At 42.0% G+C, this 13,367-nt stretch overlaps 2 protein-coding genes across 5 annotated transcripts in view; one reads left to right on the top strand and one right to left on the bottom strand.

Annotated features, from left to right (window-relative positions):
- The first annotated feature begins 161 nt into the window (after positions 1 to 161).
- morn2 (MORN repeat containing 2) lies at positions 162 to 2,089 on the top strand. Of its 3 annotated transcripts, XM_076151576.1 has the most exons (7): positions 162 to 199; positions 477 to 514; positions 583 to 612; positions 694 to 744; positions 809 to 912; positions 1,023 to 1,159; positions 1,381 to 2,089. In XM_076151576.1, exons 2-7 carry the CDS (start codon positions 499 to 501, stop codon positions 1,481 to 1,483), a joined length of 441 nt encoding a protein of 146 aa, XP_076007691.1. In that variant the 5' UTR covers positions 162 to 199; positions 477 to 498; the 3' UTR covers positions 1,484 to 2,089. The 3 variants fall into 3 exon arrangements, with proteins under 3 accessions (XP_076007691.1, XP_076007682.1, XP_076007675.1); XM_076151567.1 differs by lacking the exon at positions 162 to 199 and having other exon boundaries at positions 270 to 514; XM_076151560.1 differs by lacking the exon at positions 162 to 199 and having other exon boundaries at positions 497 to 514; positions 694 to 912.
- Positions 2,090 to 2,184: 95 nt separating this feature from the next.
- The window catches only part of strip2 (striatin interacting protein 2), a 20,037-nt gene continuing 8,854 nt past the window's right edge, over positions 2,185 to 13,367 (bottom strand). For both annotated transcript variants that reach the window (XM_076151543.1, XM_076151550.1), the window contains exons 10-21: positions 11,163 to 11,395; positions 10,169 to 10,234; positions 9,996 to 10,059; positions 9,637 to 9,708; positions 9,300 to 9,374; positions 9,056 to 9,153; positions 8,571 to 8,697; positions 7,331 to 7,431; positions 6,369 to 6,435; positions 6,154 to 6,258; positions 5,863 to 6,067; positions 2,185 to 4,748 (exon numbers count right to left, since the gene is read on the bottom strand). In XM_076151543.1, the coding sequence (XP_076007658.1) occupies positions 4,498 to 4,748; positions 5,863 to 6,067; positions 6,154 to 6,258; positions 6,369 to 6,435; positions 7,331 to 7,431; positions 8,571 to 8,697; positions 9,056 to 9,153; positions 9,300 to 9,374; positions 9,637 to 9,708; positions 9,996 to 10,059; positions 10,169 to 10,234; positions 11,163 to 11,395 (1,464 nt within the window). In that variant the 3' untranslated portion in view covers positions 2,185 to 4,497. The remainder of the gene's footprint in view (positions 4,749 to 5,862; positions 6,068 to 6,153; positions 6,259 to 6,368; positions 6,436 to 7,330; positions 7,432 to 8,570; positions 8,698 to 9,055; positions 9,154 to 9,299; positions 9,375 to 9,636; positions 9,709 to 9,995; positions 10,060 to 10,168; positions 10,235 to 11,162; positions 11,396 to 13,367) is intronic.

Here is a 13,367-nt window from a genome sequence, read left to right as displayed (position 1 = left end):
TGCATTTTTATTAACAATATCTGGAGGTTTTTCGGTTACGTTAAATGCCATACCTAGTAACCAATTCTATATTTTTTAAAAAAAAGTATTGTATTGTATATTTTCTAGATTTATTTTGTTGAAGTATTCATACCATTTCCATGGTAACAGGTACACGGTGTCTCTGCAAGCTTCACACAAAGTCAGCAAGAAGAAGAAGGTAGTAGTTTTTTCCCCTACTGATAAATAAAGGAGTTTTGTCAGGGTTGTCACTCCGTAAGTGCCCGCTGCAGAGGCGCACATAGACGCCTCTCTTGCTACAAAGAAACATCTATGGCGTCAGATAGCCATCTTAAATACGACATATATGACGCCCCCCTCCCCACAGGACGAGTGCAACTTACAAACTAAAGCCATAGGGAATCCTGGAGTATTTGTGTGTGTATATTACTAACCAGTTTAATCTTTAACCTTCGTTTGGATTCCACATCACACAGACTTACTGTATTTCGGGAGAAGATGTCACAGATGCCTGGTGAGAAATCTGACCATACAAACAGACAACTTTCCCGTGTGCTGTTCTAACGCTTCTATATCTTTCAGACCAGAAAGAAAGTGATACACAGGTGCAGGGTAAGTGATAATGTGACAATGTTTGACATTCATCTGACAGCTGCACTGCTTCAAGTAATGCTTTTTATGTTTTGTTTTCAGAAAATGAGGCTTTGAATGTATCAAACATGTTCCCAAATGGAGACAAATATGGTGAGTGCATTATACAGGTGCACTGGACTCTCTTCTCCTATATCATCTTCTCTTCTCTTCACAGAGGGCCTATACACGTCTACATCAGGAGTGAGGATGAGGACTGGTACTGGTAAACACACTTCAGCAAGTGGCATCATATACAATGGAGACTGGCACGAGGACAAAGTATGTTTGCATGCATCTGTATTTGCATTAGAGAGAGGAAGCTAAATTGGTGACTCATCTTGTCACAAACATGTCTCTGTGTTGTGTGTATCCCTCTCTCTCTGTCCTAGATGCATGGCAGAGGGACATTACATCACCCCTCTGGAGCTGTGTATGAGGGTGAATTCCAAGACAACATGTACCACGGCACAGGAGTGTACACCTTCCCTGACGGCACCACGTACACAGGTCCTTTCCATAAGAACAAGTAAGAACAGTTCACTTGTGTGTATGAAATGAATGAGTATGTATAGGATGTATTCTGAAGCCATTGGAGGTTGTTGTGTGATTATACTGCACTGTACATCTACATTGTACACTTTGATTTATTCAAAGTGAATTATTAAAATTCAATTACCAAACTTAATGTTTTAGGGCACCCTCATTAAATATTCAAAGGTGTAAATGTGCTTTAATATTGCGGTCTAGGTTGGAGGGAGAAGGGGCTTTCACTGACACCCAGGGCCTGGTGTGGGTGGGAGGATTCCAAGGCAAATCAGCTCCAGGCCTCAAACTACAGCACAAGATTTAGGCTATTTTAACATAAGAATCAATCATTGCTTTGAAATTTGTACAGATGTCTTGGCTCCCTGTATGGATTCAAGTTATTCTTGAAATAAATCATTGAAATGGTCAAAATGACTTTTTAACATTCAAGACAAGAGCCCAAACAAAACCCATCACCATTTTCCATGTCCTCGCTTGTGTGGCCGTCAAGGTGAAGGACAAGGACATTCTGACATCACTGCACTGCCAGCCAATCACTGCACAGCATATGCTTACGTCTTCTATCCACAACAGCTGAACACTGTTGGGGACTTTGGCCTGAGGAAGTGTGTGTGGTTTGATGTGTGCGTGTGGTCAGTTTGACCTTCATTGTTTAAGTGTGTGTGCGATGGTTTGTGTGTTAATCAGCTTTCCACTATCTGTATCTGTGTATCACAAAAATGTAAAAAAAGAAGAAGAAGAGAATTGAGCACAAATGTTCAACATTGTTTTATAAGCAACTCTGATATTGTTCTTTGTCATTCTATTGAATAATGCCTCTATGGAACAGTAATTGCACATAGCCCTGAACAAATTCAGTATTATTTATCTGGGCAACACATACATATTTGGAAATGTGCACTGTTAAACAAACACACACATACATATTGTAGTAATAGCCATACAATGATCAACAATTCTGGCAAAATATGGTGCCAGAAGACAAGAAATGGTCATTTCCAATGATTGTACAATTTTTATGTAGAAAACAAGATATTCTATTGCAGAGCTCCAATGGTGGTTTGAGTGAGAAGCCATACAACCTGATGGCAAGAACAAGGATAAAAACAATACAAAATGGCACTTCACTTTGGCACGAGATAGAAAAGAACATGAGTACAAATGAGTTATTGTGTTTCATGTGTTCATTCTAGGGTAAGAATATGACACTGAGGTGTATTGACAACGACTAGGAGATGACAAGGAAGCTTTCAAACACTCGCAATGCAGTATTTCCTTAAACCTGAGAAACTATAAAGTATATACTATAGTTTTTTCTTAGATTTTGCCATCCTGAACAAAGAACAAACTCCTTCCAATTGTGCAAGAATCAAACAAAGAAGCCATCCCACATACGCAAAGACGGTTATGCCAAAACAGAATAGACCGCGGCCATGCACACTTTAACACAAAGTCAAAATTAGTGTTTTTATACAAAGATAATACATTACAAATCTGAACTTAGTAACGTCGTGAAAGTAAAGCATGCTTTTGTCTCCCGTGCTTGTCCTTTTTGTGCTTCAATAGAGACGTTTCCATGGGACAGAGTTCTTGAGGGCAAACGCGGGCAAGTTGAGGGTGTGGAGACGATAAGGAAAAGTGAAGACGTACTAGAAAATACAGCACCATTTTGTTACAATTGTGTTCTTCCAAGCAAAGTGTTCACCAAGGCCACTCGGAGCTCAGTGGGTTATTTATTGTGCTCTCGCTGGGCAGATGGAGAGGGTGGAGAACTGTGCACTAATAAACTCTAGACCCTGACTGATAGATCAAAATTATAGACCCTTCAAAGCTGCTTGTTGAAGAGTTGTGATAACTGCAGTACTGTGACAGAACAGTAGATTCTGAACCCTAAAATGTATCAAAATGTATTGATGGGACAGATTTTCATGTCCTTATTTTCATTAGGAATCTATTTTGAAACCTTTGAAATGCTGTAATGTGCAGAAACACACACTCAGACCTGCTTCTTCACTTTGTTGCTGCAGTACAATTGTGCCCAAGGAGTGAAAACATCTTTAAGGCCCCCATCCCGATGCCATCCGGGCTGTTTAACACTCTCTTGCTAGCCTCGTCATAACAGAAGTGATTTTAATTTAAATGTTGCCAAAATATATTTTGGTGAATCTATCAGTCAGGCTCTACTGAGTGTAAACAAACTCTAACACAGTAATTTTATTGTAATAGTTGATGGATATGAACAAATTCCACCTGACATCAGTGATGACAAATTTGGTTCTGTGGCTACTGAACATTAGGATCAGAAACCGAAGTTGGATCGCTGTAAAAAACCATGTAAAAAGGAAAAACATTTTCATCACAATCAGGATAATGGTTTCCTTACACCAGCCTCTCCAGAGCTGCCTGTGTCCACATAACCGCTTTAATTTCTCCACGTGTTTCATTCTTTTTTTTCTTCACAAATAAATCATGCACTTGCTGATGGAATAGATCCCACTTCCTTATCTGGGACGATCAAAATGATGACCCTGGCAATTGATGTCTAGCAGGTTGTTTCCAAAAGGCCTTTTTCCCCCTAGAAAATATTTAACAAAATCTTTCATATTCTTCACTGGCAAACTAAGTAGTTAATAGTTTTGCTGTACGATAAATAAAACACACACGTGACATATTTAGACAAACGGATAAGAAAAGATTTAAATTTTACATCTTCAAAAATTATCATAAAATGTTTAGCCACACAAATTGATACAAATAAATACAATATCCATCGAGAAAAGGGAGGCGTACAGTACAGTACAAAGTGAAGTCATTCTGTTGTTGTAACACAGGGGGCAGTATTGACAGTAACTGGCCAGAGTTAGTTGTCTCCTGCTACACTGGTGCCAGATTCTTCATACTAACTGCTACTTCTGTTCATGCCTTGCATGCTTGTGTGTGTGTTCACAGTAGTCATAGGCACATTAGCATCAGGTGTTTGTTTTCTGAGTGAGTGTGTGTATCTGTGGCATCGATTTGTGCGTTTGCTTTTGGGAGCCGAAGCTGAGCTCACAGTAGGAAAAGAAAACATTTTCTCCACAACTTTGCTCCATTTTGTTCTCAGTGTAAGTCTTCCTTCCATCTCACCGAGCAGCCAGGGAGTTGACGTCTCCACTTCCATCTCTTTTTTGTACCCTCCCCCTTTCCTCCATCACTAATGTGCAGCATAAGCCGCACTCTTCTTTTGCCATCCCTCCCCTCTGACTTTGTTTTTGCAGTAAAAACGACCTGACATACCTCCCGTCCTCCCTCCCTCCTTCCATCTCCCTCTCCGCTGCATCATGGATCCTGCAGCAGTCCCTCCCACTGGATCGGCTGGGAGAAGACCTCTCTCTCCAGCCACATCTCGTAGCTGTAGTGGAAGTCCTCGGGCAGCTCCACTCGCTGCCCCAGCACACTCTGCAGGCAGTTGTCCACTGGGGTGAAGTCTCCGTTCCTGTTCTTGTCGTAGCGGCGGCTGTTGAACTTCTCAATGCTGTCCCTCAGGGCGCACTCCTCCGCCTGGAAGTCCCAAGGCCGGGCATCAATGTCTGTGATGAGAGGAGGGAGGAGAGCACAGGTGGAGGGAACAATGAATGAATCCCAAGGACACCTACATGCATACTTCTGCATTAATATATGTGTATTTCAATAAGAGGGTGCAGGCTCTGGACTAATGCACCCCAAAGCCAGGTAATCTAACAAGATGTCTGCACTGAACCACAATATGTTCATCCCAAAAGCCTGTAGATGTACATTTTAAATTCCACTTTTCCTCATTCATGATGCAAAACACAACAAATCCCTGCTGGAAACAGAACATGTATTAATTAGTGTCATATTTTCTTCTTTATTTTCTGTTTCTATCTTCCTCTTCCTCCCTCTAATCCATCTTCCCCTCTAACGCTCTCATAGTGACAGATCACTTGCTCTCTCCGTAGGGACCGTGACCCCAAAAGTCCCATTTCTCTGTTGCTATGGAAACACGATCCAGAGTGTTTGCCAGCGGCTGCTCAGAGTATTTCATTCTGCACACTCCTACACACAGGGTCGCACAGATGCATAAACACACAGGCAGGCGCGCAGAAGTCACATAAAACAAATGAAATAAATAGTGACAAATATATTAGTCAAGCTGAAAATGGTAATAAAGTCTTCCTGCAGTTAATCAGAGCTGGATGGGTGTAGAATGCGACGGCTGAGACCATTTAAAAGCAAAACTAAGTTATGGCTCTGGGAGAATGACAAGTAAGAGCCACTGTGCATTCCACAGTCCACTGACTATCCCTAAATCTGGGCTGTGAGCCAAGATCTTTTGAATGCCGCAACCTCCCGTGAGGAACATTTTCAATTAAAGCAGTACTTGCTCTTATCTGTAATAAATTGGGAGACGCTTGGCACTAAACAAGCATATTTGGAACCAGATCTGCACATCTCTGCCCATAACCCCTGTTTAGCTCAACACAATTTGAAGAATCCTGCAGCCAAAATAAGTTTTTTCAACATATTCACTGGTTTACTGACATTAGAGGACAGGAATTTGGGGTAAAGGTCGTAAATTCTGTTATCTCTTGCATTTACTTTTAAGTGACTAAGTGGCTTTACATTAAGCAGGTTTATTTCCTAATTCAAACAGTTGAAGCAGTTCATGAGTCTACTTCTTACCGTTCCCATAGGCCCAGTCGTCATTGAGCCTGTGACGGACCTTCTGGTAAATGGCCGACATGGTCTTCATGTTGCTCTTCCTCCACTGGCGGCCCAGGTACTTGGTCTGGATCTTGAGCAGCTTGAGGACGTAGAGCTGCATCATGGCCTGCTTCACCTTCAGCGCTCTCTTCAGGATGGGGGCAGACTTGAACACCACCAGCATCTGAGGGCAGAACATGGCGGGGGAGTGCGTTTCAGTGGGTGTGCTGGTGTGCCGTGAGGCAGCTCAGCTGTGGAAACATTACTCACCATCGTCCTGGAGTGTTTCCACTTGGTCAGCTTGTTGAGGATTCTCAACAGGTTGATGCAAGAGAAAAGGTTCCTCCAGCAAAACTGGTTGTTATCTCCCGCTTCCTGGAATCACACACAAACACACACACACCAAGGTCTTGACACAAGAACATTTTGCAATCATCCAGTTATCATCATCGAGGTTGAGTTGATGGCCGTGTTTTTTCCCTCACCAGGCTCTCGGCTGTGAGCTCAGGCATCTCATGGACCACACAGTGGGGGAAGTCCAGCACACATATACTGCAATGAGAACACACACACACATAATAGATTATCTTCTTTTATCCTTCACATTTTCAATAAATTTGGATACGATTTTCTAAGGGTGGGTGAAACAAAAAGTATTCACTACTAACACACTAGCCACTTTGCCACACCTGATTCACTAAATAGTGAATCTAATGCACAACCTCGCTTTAAAAATGGATTTAAGAGAGGATTAACCATGGAGAGCACACCGCCAATGGACTTAAAATAAAGCAATACAAGATTAAAACATAGTACAATAAAAAACAAACATAAAAAAGCAATTAGAGGGATGATGAAAAATGAAATGCAATACATAAAAATACAATGGGAAAACAAGATTATAATGATGATACATGAATAAGAACATAAAACAATAAGATTATAAACCAATTACATTATTACAAGACTCTTTTATATGCATACAGCAAATAGTGCCGACTTGAATTGCTTATGTGTTGTCTTTTGGATTAGCGTATTCTTTCCCATTCCCACTCAAATCCCCTGCTGTGTCATCACCACTGTGACACCATCTGTGCCACCGCTCATGTGTGATGGCCGTCACACCCATATTTACTATCCGTCTTAACAGCCAGCAGATCTTGCAGGACAAAGCACCAAATAGATGCTTGTGTGAGGCAGTGAAAAAACTGAGACGTGCATTACAACAAGATGTATTTTTAACTTCTTGCACTCACTGCTGCTGCTGCTGCTCTCAGCGGTAATGGGAGCATACGTTAGAGTGCTTTTTGGTTAAAATGACGGAGTTAAATACACTGTGAGACGGTCTTGAGCACCAAACCCAAACCAACGGCGCCTATTATTTCACAACAGCACTTTAAGTAAGATGTTTTCAGTAAGATAATAGCGTGAGAGAAAGAGACCGAACCTGTTTTTGGCACTGATATAGGACATGATGTTCTGGTTGAAGAACTTGAGGATGAGTGGGATACAGTTGGCAAACACCAGATGCTGAGAGACAATCTCAAACTGCAAGAAAAGAGGAGTTAGTTAGATGTATCTCTATTTACAGCAATATGAAATATAGACTAACAGAAATTACTCATTCAAGTTTCAGAATCTGGAGCCAGCAAATTATTTTTTCTGATTTTCACTGATAAATGGCTGAGTCGGCTGAGAGCTGGATAGAAGATAGAAACAGTAATCCTGTGAGCCACAATCTCTTGAATCATTGATGAGTTTCCTGCAGGAGTTAAAGGTCAAGAACCTGTGTGTCTCTCCTCTCACTCAGCACAAATCCTTCACTTCTGTCCAAGAAGCTAAAGATCCGGGATTTAAAACATACAAGTGATTCATATTGCAGGATTTCATCTTCATTGGGACAATATAACACGTGACAAAGCACCGCACATCTGTTTTCTACATAAACAAGTAAGGAATCAAATCATTTTGTATAATATAGTATATACCACTTTACATATACAAATTCTAAAAGTGCTCAGTGGTTGTCGATTTATTTTTTATAACCGATCCATATGACTGCTCACAGTATACAATATGTTATGTAAATGTGTGAGGGCAGCATGTTGGCAGCTCCTGAGTGAATTCTATTTTCAAACAGTAGAGGGTGCTGCTACTTTTGCTGTACAAGGCAGCCAATCTGAATAATGTAGAGGAATGTTTCTACCTAGCAACAGCAAGCATGTCCCCGACCTGCTGTACCACTGAGGTGTAAACCACAGAATTATTCAATTGTGTGTGTGTGTGTCTGTGTGTGTGTGTGTGTGTGTGTGGAGAGAGAGGGGGGAGGGGAAAGAGGGAAAGAGGGAGAGAGAAAGAGAGAGAGAGCAGGTATTCTTTAAGACGATGATGAAGTATTGCTGATAAAGGATATCAAACAGGATATTTAGTGGATTAAACTGGGTCCAATTTTGCTTTCATTTTGTGGTCTTCGAGGAGATGAATAGAGCAGCAAGTGGGAGGTTGTGTTGCGAGGGGGATGGGGGTCCATGTGTGGGGGTGGGGAGGAGGATTAAAGAAGAGGAAAGTAATGGCGTGTCTGACCTGATAATCAGGTGATGGATAGTGGATGAGGTGGAGAGTGTGAAAGACAGAAATGGAATGGTAAAGATGGAAGTGTGTGCGTGTGCCGTGTATGTTTGTGTAACCTGGTAGATGTGGTTGAGTTTCAAGTGTTTGAGGAGCAGCAGCAGCAGAGCAGAGATGGCCTTCACAATGATCTCTTTGTGGCGGTTGACGTCGATGCCCAGCTTCATGCTCTGAAGGACGGTGATCCTGGAGGACGCACAAATTCATTAACTCTCTTTATGAAAACAACGCGTCTGAGAAGATTGTGTTGAGAGAGGGACTTCAGCGGGTCTGAGATAACACATTCCTGTCTTTAAAAGAGGGTAGAATGCAATGATGGTACAAATATACAAAAATAAAATCTGCATTGAAAATGTGCAGAATTCACATTATCTCCTCATGCAAAATGAGGAAACGAACATGAACACACAGACACAGAGCTGACATGCATCATTTCCCACTGACTGACCTATATTAGGCTCTTGATGTCTGCAGCGACATAGCACAGCACAGAGGGGGAGAATTACTACCAAGTACTCTGCAGAAGTCCTTTGACCGTACTTACGGCATCTCCTCAGGCAGCACATCGGCCAAGATGTTAATGGAGTCCGTTTTGGCTTTGGAGGTTGGAGCTGCAGCCAGCAGCAGCTTGAGGAGAGCAATCTGACAGGAGGCAGACAGTAATAGGTTACACATAAAGGAGTTCTACTACTTGGATCTACAGGGTTACCCAAATTCTCCTTTCCGTACTTGTGATCGATTCAAGTTAAAGAAACTTCTGGAAGATAAGAATATTATGAAGCACTCACCACATACTGGGAGAGGTTAGGAAGCATGCCGAGGTACAGCATCTCTGCTGGAGTCTCCTCCACCTCCTCCTCACCCTACATAGACATGACACACACATTAAGTCCTACACGCACACACACAGACAGTATCAGATATAAGTCAAACAAGCAAAGAGAATCAGACTCGGGAAGGACGGTGGTAACAGCTTGTTACTTGGCACTGCTACTTTATGGTTTCTCATATATAAGCAGCCTTGTTTCTAACACGATCACCATTCAGCAACATTTCTGAGGCCCCTAAACTAGAATTAAAAAGATAATATTCAGAAAGGAAAGCATGCCTGATCAAACTACCAACCAGAGTCAAGGGACACTGCTGTAGTTCCTCCTCCCTCTTGATCTGGACTTCAGCGATGGACACATACTTGTGCTGCAGGACATAATGAAACATGCATAAACTGAACTATAGAACACACACTGTAGACAGAGGAGTGCTTTGTCAGAAGCTGTTTGAAAGGTTGTTAATATTTCTCAGAGTTACTATCCTTCTTTTCACACCAGACGTATGGATTTTTTAGGAGTGGAGTTCATGTCAGGGGATTGGAGAACAAGGGAGCATTGATTTGGAGGCGCGAAAGTGACAGAAAATGAGCCCAGAGTGAAAATCACACAGAACAGAACAATCGCAGGAATGACAGAAAATTGATCATTGATCACCTGTTTGAGAGTCTTGACGCTCTCATGGATGGGTCGAGGCAAGCCGACCAGGGTCTCTGTGTCACTGCAAAACAATAGATGCTTGAGTGTAGGTAGAAGTGAGTCTCTGTGAAATCTCTCTCTCTAAATCATGTATCGTTTTCTTGAATCTGGTTAGAATGACAGATACCCACTTTCCCAGCGTAAAGCCAATGAACTTGTTTCTGCTCGTCTCCAGGAAGTGCTCGATGTCTTTCTCCCTGTGGGCAGATAAGACAGACATCTTTATGGGACTACATTCCTTTTTGATTCACTTAAGGACAGATGCTGCTTCTCACCTCAGCACACACTCGCATAAACACACGTCTTCAATCAGAATCTTCTAGTCAGAAGACAGCAGAATGGACCTTTATTCCTTTCTTAAATGCTTTATTTATGCCTCCATGAGCAGCACCCTGCAGAGACTCATTTTTACTTTCTGTAACGTACAGATGGAGAGCATATTGCTGCATCGTGGCGAGGGAAGAAGGTTTTACAACTCTGACTTCAGCTTCTCACAGGGTCTCTGCAGTGGGAGTGAGACACCAACTGCCGCCAAATGGTGCCAAGTCGTGGCCGTGGGTGGAAAGTTTGTCTGCTCCAGTGGGTAAACATTATCTGGAGGTTTTAATCTATAGTGTGAGGGAAATAAATAACCTGTAACCCTAAAGAGTCCAGGTCGATCTGCAGAGTTGAAGTTCTTTACTCGAGTACTGTAAAACTGTGAGGTAAATTCTTTACTTCAGATGGTTGCAGCCAACTGATACTTTAGGGTTTCAGAATATGAAGTCTGGGATTAGATCTTTAAAATGATTCTTCTACATTGCATTTTGCAGCCAACACTCTGGTACTTTTACTTTTAGTGTCAGACTATACACTTTTACGTAAGTTAAAGATATGAACACTTCTTCCACCACTAATTATTTGTTATAGAAAGCCTCTCTTCACTAATTAATGTTATTTTCTGCACAGAATATGAATTACCCTGGTGATAGTTAAATAAGATGCATCTAACTATTATTGCCTCAAAATGTTATTATCCTTTTGTGGATAATTACTCCTGCTGTTTTATTTTACCATCATTTGAAATGAACTAGGATTTAACTTGGGCTCATATATCTTAGAGTTTATTGTCAAGCGTATAACAACCTGACTTTGGGGGCCCAGGGAAGGCCCTTGGGGAAGTTGACCCTCTCTGTGGGGGGTCTGAGAGGAGGCGGTGGCGGCGGAGGCTGGATGATGACATCGCGGTCAAGGGGGTCCACCTCTCCCTCGATGCCGCTGTCTGCGTCCTCGGGGTCCTCCTCCTCGTCCCTGGCATCGTCGTTCTTAAAGGGGTCCCGCTCGTTGTAGGTGTCCAGGCTGTCTTGCTTGACCAGGGGCTGAGAGGAGAGAGGACAAGGAGTCAAGCACATCCCGACCTTTGAGCACACGCTAAGGTTTTTATCCCTCCCATTCCAGACATTTCATTTATTATTGTAAAATAAATAAACATCCTAAGGCTTACAGGGCTGAAATATTATTTATTTGGAAGAGATCAAGTTAAAGGAGAATACCAGTTTCATGTTGACGTGTGGGACCTTTATTGTGCTCAACAAATAGTTTAAGTGAGCTTGAGCACAGTGAAATGACTATGAAGTAAAGATGACATACGATACCGATTTCCTTGTTACTGTTCCATCTTATTTTCATCAAGGTGTCTACTGTGAAGCACTAATTTACTTCTAATCTCCCTATCCATTTAAGATGACCTTCCTGATAAAGACTGCTCTGTTATTGTCATCTTTGTCCAGCTGCATCAGACCTGAGCTGGCGACTGGGGCACAGTGCTTACTGGATGCATTTCTATGAATACATCTACTTTGACAAAGGTCAACACTATACACACCTACATGTACACATTATACTGTAAGTACAGGGAAAATGTCAAATCTTCTATTGAGATGGCTTTTGGGTGATGTTGAAGTTGTTTGTTCATACGTTTAAAACTGCATCGAGACAGAAAAAGGAATAAGATTACGTTATCTCCCAAATATGCTGAGTGTTTACTGACATCAGCAGCAAAACTGTACAGTAGAGCAAACGCACGCTACATTCAGACTGCAGGTAAAAATGGCCCACATTCAATTGTCCCCTAACATATCACAAACACTAGAATATCTGATAATATGATAAAGCTGATATATAAGAACCTGAGCATTAAGGCTTGAAGTAGTCTTAATTTTTCACAATTTCATTTATGATAGAAAGAAACACTGGCATCCTTTAACTTCCTCTCCTCTTTGTGTATTGTGTGACACCTAAAAGGACAACTTGACCCACTGTGAGGGACTGAATCTCTACATGGGAGAAAAAGGATGCATTCAAGCAACATTTTGGATTCAAACTTACCGCACTTCTGCATTCAAAAAGATAAAAGCATAAAAACTGCAAGCAAGGCTCAGTAACACTAGTGAACTGGCATCTACAAACTCAAAATCCTCATCACAGTTCAAGTGTGAAAGACACACAAACACACACACATTCAGGATATCTCAGTTCAAACAAGTTCTAAAATGAATGACTGCGGCAATAGTGCAAGCATCAGGCATGAGTCAGCGTTCTCCACATTAGTTGAGCTAGTGCAGTCAATGTATGTTGCATCAGTGGCAGTACTGTAGTAGTACTCATCCCAGTGAGGAGTATAGAGAGTGTATGGTGGGTGGAAGGAGGGAGGAAAGGAAGGAGGACGAGGTGAAACTGTGTCACGAGCCATTCTCTATGGAGAAGCCATTCTCTGCTAGTGTTTCTCTATCAGGGTTAGGGGACGATCACGTTCAACGGCATCCATTCAAGAGGTCAAACAGAACGCCAATTCAAGAACAACGGGGAAATATACCTTTAGTTTATATTTACTATGACCTCAATTCACCTGCTTAATGAATGCATTTCAACGAGATTGACCCCTATTCCGGTCTACGGTGCACAGAGGCCAAACCTGGTAGCGATGTGATGAAGGCTAAAGGGGAGATGCTACTACTGTTGATGTCTGAGTGGTTGGTGATACAGCTGGTACGGTGGATAGTGAGCGCTCCAGCGCCAAATGACAACAGCCAGCAAGTCAGCCTTGTCTCTCAAACCCTCCCATACTGAGCAGGCCACAGAGGAGGAGGAGGAGGAGGAGGAGGAAGAAAAGAGAAAAAGCACAAGGAATAGAAGAAGAAGAAAGGAAGAGTATGAGGAGTTAGTAGTTCATGCAGAAGAAGCGGAAGAAATGGAAAAATAGAAATGAAGGGTCGATATGGAGAGAGAAAAGAGAAAGCAGAGATGCTATAAGGATAAAAATGAGATGGGAGTAGAGAAAATGAAGGAGTG

This window comes from Genypterus blacodes, unplaced genomic scaffold (assembly GCF_046128005.1).
Source record: "Genypterus blacodes isolate CSIRO-AG114 ecotype Tasmania unplaced genomic scaffold, CSIRO-AGI_Gbla_v1 ptg000007l_1, whole genome shotgun sequence".
Taxonomy (NCBI): Eukaryota; Metazoa; Chordata; class Actinopteri; order Ophidiiformes; family Ophidiidae; genus Genypterus; species Genypterus blacodes.
This window is presented reverse-complemented; position numbering and strand designations above follow the sequence as displayed.